General features: G+C 51.4%; 1 protein-coding gene and 1 non-coding gene across 7 annotated transcripts in view; one reads left to right on the top strand and one right to left on the bottom strand.

The window, feature by feature from the left end:
• Spns2 (SPNS lysolipid transporter 2, sphingosine-1-phosphate) overlaps positions 1 to 18,613 on the top strand; it is a 36,226-nt gene that overhangs the window by 13,133 nt on the left and 4,480 nt on the right. For all 6 annotated transcript variants that reach the window (XR_012438780.1, XR_012438779.1, XM_074047153.1 and 3 more), the window contains exons 2-9: positions 741 to 806; positions 10,703 to 10,839; positions 15,080 to 15,231; positions 15,465 to 15,531; positions 16,946 to 17,088; positions 17,417 to 17,569; positions 17,678 to 17,867; positions 18,224 to 18,289. Coding sequence is in view for 4 of the 6 variants with exons in the window: in XM_074047153.1 (XP_073903254.1) it covers positions 741 to 806; positions 10,703 to 10,839; positions 15,080 to 15,231; positions 15,465 to 15,531; positions 16,946 to 17,088; positions 17,417 to 17,569; positions 17,678 to 17,867; positions 18,224 to 18,289 (974 nt within the window). In the remaining 2 variants the exon portion in view is untranslated. The remainder of the gene's footprint in view (positions 1 to 740; positions 807 to 10,702; positions 10,840 to 15,079; positions 15,232 to 15,464; positions 15,532 to 16,945; positions 17,089 to 17,416; positions 17,570 to 17,677; positions 17,868 to 18,223; positions 18,290 to 18,613) is intronic.
• Trnat-agu (transfer RNA threonine (anticodon AGU)) lies at positions 9,149 to 9,221 on the bottom strand. Its single transcript has one exon. It is a non-coding gene; the product is annotated as a tRNA-Thr (tRNA).

The following is an 18,613-nucleotide window of genomic DNA, read 5'->3' as shown; positions in this document are numbered from 1 at the left end:
TGGTTTCTAGGTGTTCCACTTTCCCCTAATGGAGAGCAGAAGTAGAAGACTGGGGAGCAGGCACAGGGAAGGACGCCCTTTCCTGAAAAGCAGTTTGGGGCCTTGACCTCTGCCCTCTGCATCCTGCCCCCTGTGTCTGAGAACTGGGAGTCCTGGCTACAGTTTGGAGGGTAGTTGGAGTGAGCATGTACATGTTTGTGCATGCAAATGCTTGTGCACATGGGCAGGGGGTGCCCATGTGAGCGGCTGTGAGCTGCTCCTGCCCTCTCCCAGCCAGGTTTCCTCATAGCGGGCAGTGGCTATGCACTGTTCTCTGGGATCTGGGTTTCATGGGCTCCCTGAGGAAAGGGCCTGGGCCTGTTGCTCAGGTCCCAGTATACCATCCAGGGCTGGGCCACACAGGTGGGCAAGAGACAGGATAGCAGATAAGAGTGAGGCTGAATGGCAACGGGGGAGCCTTGCTTGTCTTTGCATCTCAGGACTTGGAAGTGACTCAGGGAAGGGGCCTTGTAATTAAGCTGAGTGTTGGAGGGGGGGTCCCAAGTGGGGTAGAAGGGAAACCTGGCCCTCCAGGTCCCCAGAGGCTTGACTAGCCTAGCAGGGCCAAGGTCACAGTAGGGGGGAACTGTGTAGATAGGGTCAGTGGCTGGGCTCTCCAAGGAGGGAAGGAGGGCTGGACTGGGAGGGATGGAGCACCCAGGCATCAACACTGCAGTAAGTACCCTCTGTCTTCCCTCCAGGCGTCCTTCTGGACATCCAGCAGCACTTTGGGGTCAAAGACCGAGGCGCCGGTTTGCTACAGTCAGGTGAGGCCCACTCCTACCCTTAACACCTGCCCAGGTGCTGCTGCTCCTCCTCCTCGGCCCTTGACTCCTGAAGGGCACTCAAGGCAGTGGCACTGCCACCCACAAACAGCACCACTTTTCTGAGCCTTGGCTTCTTTTCTTGCAAAACGAAACACATGCCACATGCCCTGAGGGGTGATAGGGACAAATGGGAGCACAGGCCCCAGGCCCAAGCCTACTGAGGAAACCTAAAAGAAGCTTGGGAAGGGAGCTCCTTACATCAGGAAGTTGGGTGATGCTATCAGAGCCTTGGTGACTCTGTTCCTATAGCCCATTCTCCCTCCATTCCTTCTGTGTCATCAACCCTGGGATTCACCACTTAGGGGACATGCGCAGACTCCTGCCATTGCTGAGAGAGCTGGGGACCTGGCACCCTGGCCGGTCCTGAGGTTCCCTGCCCCTCAGGGGCAGGCTGAGGGTCCCAGCCTTCTGATGGGGCTTGAGGCTGCAGCAAGCTGTGCGGGGGCCACATGGAAGGCCACTGAGCAGTGGTCACAGCCTGTCAGTCCTCCCTAACAGTGAGGCCATGTCTTCCTTGTCCCTACCCTCGCCCAGCAGGGCCCCATGGGACCTGCACTCCTGGTCTCTGGGCTTTACCCTGCCTGTGGCCATGTGAACCATGCTAAAGCAGGCTCTCCCCAGCCTGGTAGAGACTCAGTCCAGTACCAGCTTTCAAGACTAGAGGCAGGGTATCTGATCCTGATAGACCCTAACCTGATGCCTGCCTTCTCTGGGCCCTTGGCCCTGGAGTACATCGGCTGTGAGCTCTAGTCAGTCCGACGTGTGGGATAAGATCTCTGGTCTATGAACCCTTCCCTTGCCTGGGTTGTCTTGGGAGGGAGGGGGCGGAGGGAGCAGCTCTGTCCAGAAACCTGCTTGACCTGTCTAGGTGGCATTCCATATGCACAATGCCTCCCTGAGCTAGAAGAATGCCACAGTCACTATAAAGCCCCAAGTTCCCTGTCTGTAGATCCCAGATGGGGTCTTTGGAGATCAGAGAGAGGGGATGTATTGACTCTAGGGCTCAGTCCTCATAAGTGAGGCTTGCAGAGCTAGGCTGGGGCCAGCCTGCATGGTCCAGTATTCTCCAGAGGTGGCCAGGTCCCTGTCTTGGCAGATGTCACATCCACCCAGGCTGTAAGCTCAGACCCTTCCCTGCCCTTTCCTGGGCCTCCCTGATTTGTGCTGCCCTGCAAGGTGAGAGGGAGGGCTAGGCTGGGGCTGGTGGCAACCAGCCCAGGCATCCTGGGCACCTGCAGCCTCCTGCCTCTGGACACAGTGACTGGCACTCATTGAGATGACAGGGAGTGTGGGAGGGAGCCAGCTGCCCAGCTGGTGAAGAAAGGGCAGAGCCTAGCTGTCCAGCCCTTCCCCACCTGGCCCCTGAGTCACTGGGGACCTGGCTGAGCCTCATTCCCTTTAGTCCCATCCTTGCTACCTCATCTGGAGGAGGCACCCTGACCCTCCTCCATTTAACTCCATGCTTTTGGTGGACCATCTGGCCTCCTAGGGAGAGGCAGGGCGTCACACACCAAGGCAAGTGTGAGAGTCAGTGCCTTTGTGCCCTCTGTGGTAATCCTAGACAGGCTTCTCGATTCATGAGGGAAAAGTCGCATGTCCTACATCTCCCTGGTGACCCTGCTGGAAGTGGACAAGTTGCCCACAGGTGTTAGCCTGTATAATTCTTCCAGCGATCCTCCAAGCTCCCTTTGCTAGCTTCACTTGCCAGAATACAGAGATCAAGAGAGGGAAACAACTTGTTTAAAGTTTCACAGGGAGAGCGGCAGCCCTGGAAGAAGGACTCAGGCCTCTGCATATTATGTGCTTCCCACTTGGTTTGGAAGGTGTGAGGGTCTGGCATCTCAGGGCCTCCATGGGGGTGCCTCTGGGTCATGGTGAGCATTCTCAGCATTCTCAGAGTCTCGTGAGTCCAGCTTTGACCATGCCACACCTACCTGTGGCACAGCTGGAATGTCTCCATGGGATTCCTCACATCTTTGGTCATCTGAAGCCAAGAGGCCAGTTAAGTTAGACCAGGATGTGACTCAGTAGGCAACTAGGCAAGACACCTAATTGGCCCCAGGCACCTGTCTCTTCCCCAGCCTGATAAGGTTAGAGCTGAGCAGCGGGCGCCAGCCAGGTGTTGGTGCTTGCCCGGATCAAAGGGCCAGGGAATGGGGGCTGCTGGGATGGGAACAGGGCAGGGAGTGACTGAGCGTGAGACCTGGGCCTGTCCTTGATGTTTCCCCCAGGGACCAGAGCACAGCTGGATTGGGAGGGAAGGACTTATTCTCAGAGGCCTCCTTGCACAGTGCTGCCAGCTCAGACCCAGCCTCTGTGACTGCCTGCAGCTCTTAAGTCTTACCATTTGGGAAACCCCATAACCCACATCTAAAGGAGTGGCTGTTACTGAGCCTAATGCTTGGCAGGCGCTGTGCTGGGCCCTGCTGGCACTCCATCTCTACACCTCTGTCAATGGGTGCAGAAAATGGATCATCCAGTTGCCATCCCAGCATGGAGTTGCAGGGGAGGGAGGTGTGGGTCAGGAAGGGGCTGTGGGAGCTTGGGTGGATGGCGGAGAGTGTGTATCTAGCTCTGGCTGCAGCAGGTGGGGAAGGCTTCTGAGGAGGGAACTTTTGAGTGGGACTTTGAAAGATGAGTTAGAATTTGTTCACAGCAAAGGACTTCTAGTTAGCTTGTCAGATTGAATAGATGTGAGAAAGCCTCGTTTCCCCTCCAAGCTAGATAAACTATGCCAAAGAGACATGTTTAAATTACATGGCTGAACTTGAAAGCTAAAGCCAACAGGGAGGTTCCTAGGGGTCAGAAGAAAAGATCTGGAGTCAAGAGCTGGAGTGGGAGTGAGAATTGAAGCTGGGTGATACAGTATAGTGCTTAGGCCCAGAAATTTGTTACTGTGCTTTTAATAGAAACACTGTGTGTGTGTGTGTGTGTTTGGTACTGGTTTGAACTAAGCAGGCACTCTTACTATTTCAGCCATTCCATCAGCCCTTTGTTTGGGATGGTTTTTTTTGAGAGAGGGTCTTGTGAATTATTTGCCTGGGCCTGGCTTCAAACTATGATCCTCCTGATCTCTGCCTCCTGAGTAGCTAGAATTATAGGTGTGAGCCACTGGCACCCAGCCTAGAAACACAAATAAATGTAGAGAGAATTGTGTAACATACTTCCATAGGCTCATAGTCCAGCTTAGCCACAGGGTCACCAGTCTGGCCCAGGTTCCAGGCTCAGGGCTTCTTTACTCTGAGGACTGGGCTCTGGGTTCATGGGGTGACTCAGTCTCCCTTTGAGAGAGTCCTCCTTACCCCCATCCAAGCTGTGTGCAGGCCAACAGGGTGGCATTCCCTTTGCTGGTGGAGATCCCTCTCACAGATGGCCTGGCTCAGATTTTATGCAAAGAGCCTGGTTCCAGTCCTGGCCTCTTATAGGTCAGGGCATTGCTCTTTTTCCTGGGGAGGCTTCTTGTTTCAGGGACCCCCAGAATAAACAAATCCCAGGCTGCTTGTTAGGGAAGACTTCATGATCCAGAGCCTGCATGAGACACAGGTGACAGTTTCCCTGAAGACAAACTCAAATTCAAAATAAATTGTGCACACAGCTAAGCCAGTATGTAGCTCACTATTAGAGCACTTGCTTAGCATGTGCAAGGCCCTGGGTTGAATCTCAGCACCACAGTAAAAAATTAAGTAAAATTAAAATAGAGTATATGGGGAACTCATCTTTATGAGAGGCTGTCAGCTGGCCCTGGAAATAACCTGAAGAGCTAAAAAAAATAGACTGTTTTTGAACTCAGGGCCTCACACTTGCTAGGCAGGTGCTCTACCACTGGAGCCACACCCCCAACCCTTAAAGGGATTTTAAAATTAGATACACTGTTTTTCAAAGCTAAAAGGAAAAGCATAGTATTTATAAGACAAGAGTAGCACATTTTGAAAAAAGAATAGGAAGATGTTTAAAAGTCCTATATTCAAAAATCATAGAAGTGAAAAATGTAAGCATTACAAGTGAAAAATTGTAACAATTAAGGGGGGAAGGGGAATAAAGGAGAAAGATGGAGGGGATAAATCTTACTAAAATATATTGTAAGCACTTTTGTAAATGTCACAATGTACCCCAAGTACATATAATATGCTAATAAATGAAAAAATAAAAATTGTAACAATTAGTTGAGTTAATGAATAGACTAGATACAATTGAAGAGAAACTAAGCAAATTAGAAGATAGGTTTGAGAGAATAAGCATAAACCCAGTACAGAGAAAGGGCAGTGAGAGTGAAAGTTGTTTAAAGCACTGCCTGACTTTTGTGACTTGTTCAGCAGCCATGGGCTAGAGTGGGAAGAATGGGAGAAAGCATGACAGTAAGCAGGGCCTGACTGTAAAAGGTTTGAAGACTGGCATAATGCCTCTGAATTTTATCTTATTGCACTAGGGAGCTAAGGAAGGCTTGGAAGCAGGGCAGGCCCATGTAGGATATATGCATCAGGATAGTCACTGTATAGCTGAATGCAGGAGTGAATGACACAGGAACTGAAGGCTACTTGGGGCTAGGATTTGTGGGGTTATGAGGAAGTGACAGGATGGGGCTGGGGAGGAGTCAGGGGAGAGTGAGATGGAGGAAGAGCCAGCTCAGACAGAAACCAGACAGTGCCTCTGCCTTGGGGCTGAGTCTTCTTCTGATTTGCCTCCCTCCTCTACCCTCCCCTGCATTCTTGGCCAGCTCAGGGATAGCCCCTGCTTTGTAGGGGAAGTCAGAAGCACTGTGGCTGTCCTCCCCCAAGGCCAGAGGGGCAGTACACCCTTTGTGTCCTGAGCAGGGCTGAAGGAGGTAGCAGTGCCATTCTTCCTATCGGAGGTCTGAATGAGGCAAGGGTGGGGCTTCCAGATGCCCACTGAGTCAGTCATCCTGGGTCCTCTCTTCAGGTAGTCTGACTTGGGCTGGCTCTCAGGTGGCAGAGCCTTACCCCTGCTCAGCTCATGCCTGCCTGAGTATCCTCCCTGCCCACAGATGTGGAAGATGGTGAGTCTTCTTTAAATAATGGGTCAGCCGGAGTCTGGACTTGGTAAAAACATCCCCAGTTCAGCCAAGGACAGGCAAAGAGAGAGAGAGTATGGGTTCCCTCAGCTCTGATCTTTACTTCTCCTATGCCAGGGCCACCCTCTGGGGTTACATAGGCCCTGTGTGCAGTGAGGGTGGTACTCCCACCATGAATGGGGCTGGGATGCCTGTCTGGACCCAGCCCTAGTAGGGGCTGCTCTGAGCTTCTGTGTGCTGTTAGCACAGAGCTAGGGGCCACCACAAGAGGTGGGTGGCATCTTAGGAATGGTGTCCAGCCTGCTGTCTCTCCCTCTTCTCTCCCTCTCCTCTCCCTCTTCTCTCCCTCTCCTCTTCCTTTTCTTTCTCCTTCTCTCTTCTCCTCTCCTCTTTTCTTTCCAGTACTGGGGATAGAACCCAGGGCCTAGCACATGCTAGGCAAGTACTCTACCATTGAGCTATACTTACAGCACTTTTTAATTTTATTTTGGACAGGGTCATCACTATGTAGTGCAGGCTGGCTTCAAACTTTTGATCCTCCTCGTCAGTCCCCCAAGGGCTGGGATAACAGGTGTTACCACCATAACTGGCAAGCTCATTTCTCTGACAGCTTCACACCAGACCTTTGAGGAAGAGGTTGTGAGGCTTGGTGTCCAAGTTCTCCCTGCTGAGCTGGGCTTAACTCCTCCCACCCTGCCCAGCCCCTCTGTCCTGCCCGCCCGTCTGCCTGGCTCCTTGCCTGAAGCTCCATTGTTCCAGAGCTGTGGGCTCAGCACACGTGAACTGGCCAGGGCTTCCCCACACCCCAGCCACAGGATGTCCTCGAGAGTACGGGAACTGCTGGGAAAACCACCCCTATCAACATCACGGGCAGGGTGGGGCTGCCAGTCCAGCCAGAATGCTCTCCTCCCACAAAGACCACAGTACTGGGGTGGTGGGCAGGGGAAGCTTCTAGCTTGGGCCAGTCTTTATTTTCTACAGAGCTGCCTGGGGCTTTGTAGGCATCTATGTCCTATCATCTCCATCGAGCATGGTTCACACATGCCATCCTTTGCCTGTACTGTTCCCTCTGCCAGGACCATTCTTCCTCCTGTGCCTATCCTGATGGTGTGCAGGGCTGCTATGCCCCTGAGGACCAGGAAGGTCCTCCCTTTTGTCTGCCCTGCTGGGGCTTGGGTACAAGGCTGCAAAGATGGATTCCGTCTCCCTCCTGACCTTGGATCTTTTGTCCCCAAAGGGAAGACACTGAGGGGCAGGCAGTAGGCTAGTCCCTGCTTGGGTTACTTTGTCAGGCGTGGTGAGTTCCTTCCCCTCATGGAGCTTCATTGGCCTAACTGTAAAGTGGGAGCAAATGGTGGGGCTTAGGTAAGCTAAGGGCATGTAGGTGCTTGGTGACCTTGGCCAGGTTGGACTGGCCGATGGGGCAGTTTTGCCTGCTCCTGAGAGCAGGCAGAAAGTCAGGGTCAAAGAGTGTGTGTGTGTGTGTTTGGCAGGGAGGGTGCTCTTTTACTGCATACAGCTGGAGGGCAAACAGGATGGCTGGGCTCTGGACAAGGCCTGGGTCACCTGCCTTCAGCCCTCTCCACCCATCCAGAGCTCCTCCTTGTTGAGAGAGAGCAGAACATAAACTTGGTTCCAGTCTTCTCATACCACAGCTCAACCTTCTCATGCCACAGCCCAACCCATTCCTTGCTGTTCCCAGCACACTCTGCACTTTCTCTGACCTTGGGAACATCAGCTAGGACCTTCCCCTTTTCCCACCTGGCAGCCTGTGCTGTGATTTAGAGCAAGGACTCTGGAGTCAGCCAAAATGGTGTTTAAATTCTGGCTCAGCTACACTCTTGCTGTGTGACATTGCTTCCTTCAGCTTTTCTTGTTTCTTCTGTAAGATGAAGATAATAGTGACTGTCAACTGATATAACCTGTGTGTATACTAATTGCACATCCCTGGGCCCGGTCTATAATAAGTGCTCCATCAATGGTGATTACAGGTGTTAGTAATAATAAGTATTATGCCTTATTAACTATTGTACAGTATCACTTTATAAGATTTAGAATTTATATTTTAGTATATATTATTGATTTTAAATATTATCATCATAGTAAACTCCTATGAATGCTTTGACTTCACCACACTTCCATGAGCCCTCCCTTCATCATTCTGGCAGGATTTGGTGCTCCTTGCTGGTTCCCTAGCATTTCAGCCCTTTAAGCTGGGTAACCCGAGGGTGGGTTCTTTCCCCCTGTCCAGAGGGGAAAGATTCTTTCTGTCTACTCTCTATGTAACATGGATAGGCATAGGGAAAACAATCTGCCCTCCTCTCTCAGTGTGTGTAAGTCCCTGCTCACATCCTGACCTGATCTCGGCAGGCCCTGGGAGGCAGGTCCAGCAGGAAAACATTCTTTTTCTAAATGAGGAAATAATACCTGCATTGGTTAATGTAAACAAGCCCCCAATGCTGACCAGTGGCCTCTGGGCAGGGCCTGGTGTGAAGCACCTTCTTGCAGCATCTTGCATAGTACTGAAGCAGCCCAGGGAGCTGCTATTTTTGTCTTATTTTACAGATGAGGAAGTTGGTGAGCCACACTGGCTCATACCACCCAGGAGAGTTGATTGTTAAATTTTCAGGAATTGTGTGAGCTACTTGCTAGACACAACCATTGTTCAAAATAAAATGATACAAACTTAAATAGTTTGTATTTTAAGAACTTGATAAATATTCTAAAATTTCCTAATTGTTTCCTCACATTTCATTATTATCCGTGTTCTTAAGGTGCATTGCACTAGTTTACCTGAGTGGTAGGCATTGTGCATCTCTTCCCAGCTCTGGTTAGTGCCCTCAAGTTGGTGGCTTGCTCAGTTGTTCTGGGCAGGTATACACGTTGGAGATGGGCAAAGGCAATGGTCAGGGCCCCTTGTTTCAGAGAGCCTGGTTACATTTGCCAGCATACCACTGAAGCAAAGCCACAGAGGTTGTGACCTGGCAAAGGTTACCCAGCTAGGAATGCACACACAGGGTGTCTCTCAGGCTTGTTGGTGCATCTGTATCCTGATTTTGCCCAAGGCTTCAAATCACATTGCCCTGGGTAACTGGGTCTCCCCCCAACACACACACCACACACACACACACACACACACACACACACACACACACACGTACTTGTGAGGACAACAGAGGGGCAGTTAACACTGCTCAGCTCAGCCCTCTCCAGTGCATCCATCCACTCCCCGCCCCTCTTTTTCTCTCTTTTTTGGCAGTACTGGGGTTTGAACTCAGGGCCTTCTGCTCACTAGGCAGGTGCTCTACCACTTGAGCCATTCTGCTAACCCTCTCTCCTCTTCTGTATATATCTTCACCCTGGGCACTCAGCTCAGGGGAGTTGCTGAGTCATGTACAGCTGCAGCCTGGTGGTCAGAGACCACCACATGGCAGCTTGTCTGGTTGTCTGTGCAGCTGTGGGACTGCCTTCCATGGGGAGCAAGGGGGCTGCCTTGCTCTGTGACCTGGGAGTCTACTCTGGACCTCTTTATCTCACGTGGAACCTGCAAGACTCTCTTATTGTTGACAGTGGTCTCCCCATGAAGTCCTCTCAGACACTACCACCCTTTGGTTCTGGAATGAAACCAGGCCATGCCACTCCTTTGCTCAGCATCTGCTAGCAAATGCTTCCTTTCTCATCTGTGAAAGCCACTAGTCACAGTGGGCCAAAGGTCTTATCCTATCTGGCCTCTTAACCTTTTTGCTCACCCCTTTGCCTCTCAGTCCCATTGTTTCCCTCAAACATGCTAAGTATACTTCTTCCCCAGGGCCTTTGCACTTGCTAGTCTCATCACAATATTTGAATTATTTGTTTCTATACCTCTTCCAGGTCTTTGCTGAAATATCACCTTCTCTGGCCCTTCTATTTAAAATTGTAACATGTGTTTTTTCTCCTCTCTCATATACATTTAACTATCTCATCTCCTGTTTCTGCTCTTTTACACTCCTTAGCACTTGTCACCATCTACATGTCACCAACATATATTATGTTTATTATTATTGTTATTATGTTTATTTTTGTGTTTTGGTGGTGAACTCAGGGCCTCACACTTGCTAGGCAGGCACTCTACCACTTGAGCCACTCCACCAGTCCTATGTTACTTATTTATTGTCTGTTTCTCCTCACTAGAATGAAAGCTCTCAAAGAAGGAATTTTGTCTGTTTTGTTCACTCATGTATCCGAAACACTTAAAACATTGCCTGGTACATTGTAGCTGCTTCCCTTCCCCCAGAATACTGAATGAATAGACTGATGAATGCACGAATGCCTGAATGAATGAAAAGCCCTTGCAGCCTGCTGGAGCCAGAGGGGTTGAGTATCTGTCAGGTAGCAAGACCTGGACTTCCAGGCCCAGATCTGTCCTGATTTGCTGAGATTGAGAGGGGAAGGGATGTATCCAAGGGAGCAAAGAGAACAGTTGGCTGTGAATTCAGATGGACAGCAGTCATGTCCCCATTGGCGCATCTGTTGCCCTCTGAGTCTGTCTCCTCATCTGTGAGGTGGGTGGTGGGAGGGGCCTCTGTTGCGGTACTCAGCATGTGGGAAGCGTTCAAGAGGTTCACCTGCAATGGATGAGCTGGGCAGATACCACAGGGGTAGACTCTGTCCCTCCTGCCTCCTCTGGTGCCAGCCTGCCAACACTGTGGTCCCTGCTCCAGGCTCAGCTTCATCTCACGGGCAGTTGGCTTCAAGCTTCATCTTCCTAGGAAGTTGGGCCTGGCCTGGGGACCCTGTTCTGCCCTCCAACTCTCCTTTCCCTACACAGTGTTCATCTGCAGCTTCATGGTGGCTGCCCCCATCTTCGGCTACCTGGGTGACCGCTTCAACAGGAAGGTGATCCTCAGCTGCGGCATTTTCTTCTGGTCGGCAGTCACCTTCTCCAGCTCCTTCATCCCACAGCAGGTGAGGCCCGTGGTCAGTATTTGTTTATGTGGAGGTTTCAGTTTGAACCCCAGCCAGTGCCTTTGCAGTGCAGAACTCAGTGCTGTCTGTGCGTGAATCTATAAGTCATCCCTGCAGAAAGGGGCTTCTTTCTCCATGCTGGCCTGACCCAGGACTTTGCACCCTCGTGGCACCCCTTTTTTTGAATCACCCTCTGACTTGGACAGGAAGCAAGGAACATGAGTTGGAAGTCTAGCCTGGGAGTGAGGACCTTGGCTTCTAGTCCTGGTTCTGCTGCAACCTTGCCATGTGCCTTCCCATCTCTGGCTCTTGCTCAGTTTGCTCTTTATGAACAGCTCACTCCTTGGGCCCATGACCCAGGGAGAAAAGCATCATTTTAACATAGAGGTTTAACATAATAAGTCCTGGATTTGAATATCGCAACTCTATTGCCCCTCAGCAGTGTGACCTCAAAACACGCACTGCTCCGCTCTCTGAGCCTCATTTCATTTCCTCATAGTTAAAATGGAGATAATCCTTCTCAGCTTGAAGATTCCTGTGAGCAGCTGACTAGAGAACATTCAGACCATGGAGTGCAGCAAGTGCTCCACGAGTGTTTACTTCTGTTCTTCCTTCCTCATCCCTGCCTTGTGAGGGCGGTGGGCTTCCCATCGCTTGCAGTGTTCAAGCAGAGGGTGGATGATCATGTGGTGCCTGGAAAGATGGGAAAAGAAGAAGAGACCAGGATTTGTCTTCAAGATGTTTCAGTTCAGACCCATCCTTGGGAGCCTGGGGTGGGAGGCTCTGAGACTTCCAGATGTGCAGACACATTGCCAAGTATTAGTGTAGAGAGAGTGGCCTCTCCCAGTCCATGTGGTCAGGGAGGGCTTCCTGGAGAAGGTGGGGAGAGCTGGGAGCCAGGCAGGGCTGGGTGGTTAGACCTTGTGGTGAAGATGGTATGGGCAGAGAACCATACCAGCAGCTGTAGGAATGGCAAAGAGTGTTGGGAAAGTAAAGCAGAGAGTGTCATGGTCAGAAAGGAAGGCAGGGACTGGGCCCTGGAGGGCCGGGTTGGGGATCTGGGTTTCCTCCTGGGCACTGATGAGCCCTGGAAGAGTGTGAAGGACAGGGTCAACTTCTCTCCCTCTGATGGAGGGAGGTGGGAGGCAAGAACAGAGAGAACTAGCAACTTTGCAGGGAACAACTTTGCTTCATAGAGGAGAGTCAGACCCAGGGGAGCTCCAGGCCCAGTGCCAGGTAGAGCCTGGTGGCCACAGGAAATAGCAGAGCCTGGGCTAGAAGCCTGTAGGTGCCCACTGGGTCTTGTCCTGTGCCCGGCCTGGCCCTTAGGGCTGTTTCTGGGACTGACTATTAAGCCCAGGCCCACAGTGTGAGGGCTTGGTCCCCTGTGGGTTGGGGAAAGGAGACGAGCAGAGGCAGACAGAGAAACAGATCACTTCCAGCTACTCTCTGAGTTCACTGCAATCAATCTAAGTTCCATGGGGGTTTTGGTAGACCTTGGCAATGTGATTCTGAAGTTAATTTGGCAGAAAAAATGCCCAGAAATAACCAAGAACAATGTGAAAAATAACAAGGAAATAGAAGTTATCAAAATAATGGCTATTCCAACTGACTTCACTGAGGACAGACGAGATCAGTGCTGCTGAGTCCTCGTGTCTATGGAGAGCTTGTGTGAGGCAAAAGCTGCATTTCAAGTAGTGATGCAGGAAGGGTTGATGATCCATCCAGACTGAAAATAAAGTTTGATTTGTGTTTCTAACCATACTGCAGAGTAAACTCCAGATAGAAGAAAGGAAAGACAAAGCCATAAGACAACAAGCAAAAGACAAATGTATCAGTAGAAAAACGAGCAAAGGACCATTCCAGGAGAAGATACCCAAATGGCCAATAAATGTAGGACGAGATGGCTCAGTCCCTGGAGTAATCAGGGAAGTGCAAATTAAAACAACAATGAGATCCCACTTCACACCCATCAGATTGGCAACAATTAAAAAGGCTGACAATACCTAATGTTGTTATAGCTGTGGGGACTCTGGCACAGGGCTGCTGGTGGGGGGTATAAATTGATAGAGCCTCTTTGGAGATCAGAATGGCAAGATACTGCAAAATTCTTGCTCTGTCCCCTGCACAGGCAGCCTTCAGCTTGGAAGGGTACAGCCATAAGAGAAGCTCCAGTTTGTTGACACCCTTGTGCAAGGATGCTCAAAAAAAAAAAAAAAAAGAGGAAACTGTCCAAATGACCACCACTGGGCCTATGCAAATGAATGGTTCACACTAAGGGTCTGGACAGCAGAAGAATGAACTAGAGCTACACTAACCAGTACAGATCAGTCTCAGCAAGATACGGATGAGGAAAAGCAAGTGGTGGGATGGGTTGCACGAAATCATCCTTCTTCTGTTCATTTGTTCCAAGCACACAGAGAACACTATGTGCTATTTATTGTACCTGCAGGTGCAACACAGGCAGAGACTTGCGTCACAGCAAGTCCACAATGAAGAGGGCCCTGCAAGAGGGGTGGGGATACACAGGAGCCCTTCTGCCTGCTAGTGCTGAGAGGATTGATACATATCTCCCATTCTCTCTCTAAAATGAAGCAAACACAAAATAGAAGAGGATGTTTTTATGCTCTGGGGATGGAGTAGACCTTCCTGAACTAGGCATTAAGGAAAAATCATCAGATTTGATATCATCAAATTCAAGATAACATTAGGAAACCTGTGAATGGTGAAAGTCTTTATAAGCAAGGATGGCTGAAAGTTATGGAAACAGCCAAGATGCTCCACTACTGACGAATGGATCAAGAAAATGTGGTATCTATACACAATGGAATTTTATGCAGCCATGAAGGAGAACGAAATGTTATCATTTGCTGGTAAATGGATGGAATTGGAGAACATCATTCTGAGTGAGGTTAGCCTGGCCCAAAAGACCAAAAATCATATGTTCTTCCTCATATGCAGACATTAGATCAAGGGCAAACACTACAAGGGGATTGAGCTTTGATCACAAGATAAAAGCGAGTGCACACAAGGGAGATATGAGGATAGATAAGACACCTAAAAAACTAGCTAGCATTTGTTGCCCTCAACGCAGAGAAACTAAAGCAGATACCTCAAAAGCACACACATGCACAGGAAATTAATGTGAGTCAACTCCCTGTATAGCTATCCTTATCTCAACTAGCAAAAACCCTTGTTCCTTCCTATTATTGCTTATACTCTCTCTTCAACAAAATTAGAGATAAGGGCAAAATAGTTTCTGCCTGGGTATCGAGAGGGTTGGGGGAGAGGGAGGGGGTGGGGGCAGGGGGGAGAAATGACCCAAGCATTGTATGCACATATGAATAATAAAAAAATAAAAATAAAAAAAAAAACCAACAACAAGGATGGCTGAAAATATTGCTGACACATGATAAAGGAGCCAGCCCCAAAATATAGACAAAGATAATATAAATCAATACAAAAAAACAAAGACAGTGAGTCCAACAGAAAAGTAGGCAAAGGCTACAGGCAGAAGATCCCCAGGAGCCAGGGGGAGAGAGAGAGGGGTCAAGGTAGAGGGCTGGCATCAGTCAGTAGACAGCCAGCCAGGCAACTGAAGAGTGAAGGGGAGACCCTGAGACAGGGTTGGATGTGGGTGATGCTGGCTGGATAGGTGGTCAGGGTGGAGCTGGGGAATGATGACCAGGCTGCGTTTCAGGCCCTGTGGACCCTGGGGACAGGTCGATATCAAAGAGGAGGTACCACCAGTAATTGGAACACCCCACCCTTCCCTGCTCAGCTGGCTTTGTCCTTTTACGTGTATGGGCTCTGACCCACTAGGCCTCCCTGCCCACTCCCTGCTCACACTGGGCCCTCAGCACTGCCAGGCTTTGCCCAGCCATCTGCCCTGCTTGGGGAAGGGAGGCAGAATGAGGGTGACCTGGCAGCTCCTGAGGTGGGGCCAGGACTGGGCTGGAGATTTTTCCAAGACAGAAATGTGGGCTGTGTCCTCAGTGTTTATGGGGACAAAGTGTCCTTTTGGGGCCTTACTGCTCTCAACCTAAGAAAGTCCAGTCCCAGTCAGACCCACCCTACACAGGGGCACACTGAGGCCAGTGTGGCCTGAGGATGTGGTCACTCCTGAGGCCAGGGCTGGCGGCCATCATCTCCCCTGGCTCTTGGACCCTGTGGGGGCTGGGATGCAAAGGGGGAGCAAGGAATAGGGAGATCCCTCAGCATTCTTCACTTTCCTCCACAGTACTTCTGGTTGCTGGTCCTGTCCCGAGGGCTGGTGGGCATCGGTGAGGCCAGCTACTCCACCATTGCACCCACCATCATTGGTGACCTCTTCACCAAAAATACACGCACACTCATGCTGTCGGTCTTCTACTTTGCCATCCCACTGGGCAGGTAAGCGTGGAAATGCCAGGGATTGGGGGAGGAGCCAGGCAAGGGCCCCTTGGACATTTAGCCTTCAATGAATCAATCAGGCATGCAGAGGTCAGCCTGGGAGAATTCCTGGGCCACTGTCTGGCTGGGTGGCTGGGTGGGAGGCTGCATGCCTGCCCTGTAGACCCAGGAGCATTCCCTGTCCAGTCCATCTCTTCTCTGCTTGGTTTGATATGTGTCTTTCTTCTCCCCAGTGGCCTGGGCTATATCACTGGCTCCAGTGTGAAGCAGGCAGCAGGAGACTGGCACTGGGCCCTGCGGGTAAGGCCTTGCTCCTGCCCATGAGATACCCTAGTCTCTTGCCCCAGGGTTGCCCAGATGATTTAGCCCAGCCCAGAGCCCAGGCTAGGGCATAGGCATTGATCTCCAGCCTTCCTCCATTGCCAGCCTGAGATCTTGTCTTTCTAGATAGTCCAGAATGAAGTGTCAGGAGGCAGACAGCCTTGCCAGTCTCAGTGCCTTAGTCTGAGCACTGACTACCCCCATTCCCTGCACTCCTGGAGTTAAGAGGACGGATTTTCTCACTGTGTCAGGAAATTCCAGGGCCACAGCACAGCTTCCTGCTTCCAGCCCTGATTATGTGTAAGAGCAAGACTGTGACTGGACCTCTATGTGGAGGCCATTGGGGTTTGGAGCCACTTCCTGTCCTGCAGAAGGGTTGGGGGCAAGTTACCAAAGGCCCAGGACAGCGCAATCAGAGGAAACAGAAATCCCCCGTCTCTCAGAGGAGCGGAAGCTTAAGACAAAGTGTTTTTTCCTCAAAAGCAGGAAGGAAGCAGCCTCCGTGGAATTTAGTGGGGGATGAGAAAGAGTAGCATGCAGAGAAACTCCCCAGGCCAAGGGCCCCTAGGCCTGGGGAGAGGGACAGAGTTCTCTGTTTTCATGGGCTGGTATATTGGAATTCAGCCTACCAAGATATCCCCTTCCCATGTGGAGAGAGGCCTGGGGCTTTGAAGATTCTGTTCTTAACATGAGGCTAGACACAGGGAGGAACCAAAGGGGCCCACACGGACCCTTTCTGAGGGATAGCCTACCTGATCTATTAGGTGGAGAAAGCTTCCGTGCCCCACAGGTGAGGAACCACCTGGGGAACATACCCAGCCCTAGGGATTGGGCAAGGCTGATAACTGGCTCCCTATCCCTAGGAACTCCTCCTTCAAAGTCATCATACCTTATGTCTGTTCATCTGTTTATCTTCCTTTTTCCATACTCCATCCACCGGTCAGTCCATCCATCTACCCACCCACTTATCCATCCATCCATCCATCTGTCCATTCATCCATTTATCCACCCATCTACCCACACATCCATCCATCCACTCTCCTTCCATCCATCTGCCTATCTGTTGATCTTTTCTCCATCCATCTGTTCAACCATCTCTTTTCCCTCTTCCATCTACTCACCCATTCTTTCCTTCCTTCTACCTCACTTCTTTCAGTCTGCCAGTCTTCCTTGCACCTTCCACCTGTCCTGTTCCTGGTCTGAACAATCCACTTTGAGCCTCTAAGCCCTTCACTGACCCCATCCCCAGTGGGTTTGCTCAGCAGCCCTGTCAGAAAGGCTGGGCAGGTATTAGCCCAGAAAAAACATGGTTTGCCTCTGAGTCCCTCCTACTGCAGCAGAGGTGGACCAATTGGGTCCTGCTGTCCTAACTTCATGCTTCTTGCTCTGACAGGTGTCCCCCGTCATGGGCATGATCACAGGAACACTCATCCTCATCCTGGTCCCAGTCACTAAGAGAGGCCATGCTGACCAGCTTGGGGGACAGCTCAAGGCACGGACCTCATGGATCCGCGACATGAAGGCCCTGATCCGAAAGTGAGTCCTTCTGGGAGTAGCCTAGTGGAAAGAAGAAGGGTACCATGATGAGAGGGCCCTGCCTGTGGGGCAGCCCACCTGCACCCTCGGACAGACCGCCTGCCATTTCCGTTGCCTGCAGTGCTAAGAGTGATATGGGTTTATTATTCCTATAACCTGAGCCCTCACCCTAAGCCTGTGAGGGACGCATTTCAGATCTTCTGTTGGGAGAAGGTGTGAGGCAGTGGGCTGGAGGAGGAGACAGCCTCCTGAACCCTTCTGGGGTTCCTTGCTGCAGCCAAAAGGGTCCTGCCCCAGCTCAGTTGTTGCCACCCTGGCCTCTCCCCAGCCGCAGCTATGTCTTCTCCTCCTTGGCCACGTCAGCTGTGTCCTTCGCCACCGGGGCCCTGGCCATGTGGATCCCGCTCTATCTGCACCGCGCCCAAGTTGTGCAGAAGACAGCGGAGACATGCAACAGCCCACCCTGTGGGGCCAAGGACAGGTGAGGTCTGGCTGATTGGGCCCAAGGGTGGCGAGAGACACTGGACAGGAGCACCTCTGCCAGCCATGGCCTCCTCAACCCATGCCCCACTGTCCTCTGTCCCCACAGTCTCATCTTTGGGGCCATCACCTGCTTTACGGGATTTTTGGGTGTGGTCACGGGTGCAGGAGCCACACGCTGGTGCCGCCTACGGACCCAGCGGGCCGACCCACTGGTGTGTGCTGTGGGCATGCTGGGCTCTGCCATCTTCATCTGCCTCATCTTTGTGGCCGCCAAGAGCAGCATCGTGGGCGCCTATGTGAGTGTAGTGAGAACAGGGACTGAGGGGGAGTTGGGCTGATTTACTGGACCTTCCATCCTCACAGGGAGGCTCCTGTCCTCTGGCTTCCTGCACCTGCCCTGTCTGTGGCCTGTCCAGGGGCTTTGAGTGCCCTTCAGGCCTGTGGGCATGGCTTAAAGTCTCTGCATAACGTATTAATTCTCATGCATGACCTTCAGGATGTGGGGCCCTCTGGGAGGGGTAGGAGGCTTTGAGGGCTCCTTGCCTGCCAGTGTTCAGGGGAGCTGCTGGTGGGCAGTGTGTGTGTGTGTGTGTGTGTGTGTGTGTGTGTGTTTGTGTTTTCCTCTGACAGTTACTCTCTTTTCTCTGGGCAGATCTGTATCTTTGTTGGCGAAACACTGCTGTTTTCTAACTGGGCCATCACTGCTGACATACTCATGGTGAGCCATGCAGGCCGAGGTCACCTCATGCTGACCCACACCTCTTGACCTTATAGGGGAGCTGGGGAGGGGGGGAAAAGAGCTGGCAGGGCTTGGTTGGGGTGGGCAGGAAAAGAGGCTGGCTGGGAAGTGAACCCAGAGATAGGGGAAAGAATACAAAATTTTGGGGTCTGCATCAGGACAGGGCCTGAAAACAGGGCTTTGAATAGGCAGATGGATGAGATGTGGGAGTGGAGTTGTCTTTAGGCTCAGGTTTGTGACTGGGAGGCTGGCCGTGCCAGGCTGGCATTGAGGTGGCGCTGCCTGCCAGCACTCCTCCCCCAG

The sequence above is a fragment of the Castor canadensis genome, chromosome 11 (genome assembly GCF_047511655.1).
Source record: "Castor canadensis chromosome 11, mCasCan1.hap1v2, whole genome shotgun sequence".
Lineage (NCBI taxonomy): Eukaryota > Metazoa > Chordata > Mammalia > Rodentia > Castoridae > Castor > Castor canadensis.
The sequence above is the reverse complement of the archived record's forward strand: the minus strand, read 5'-3'. Positions and strand labels throughout refer to the sequence as shown.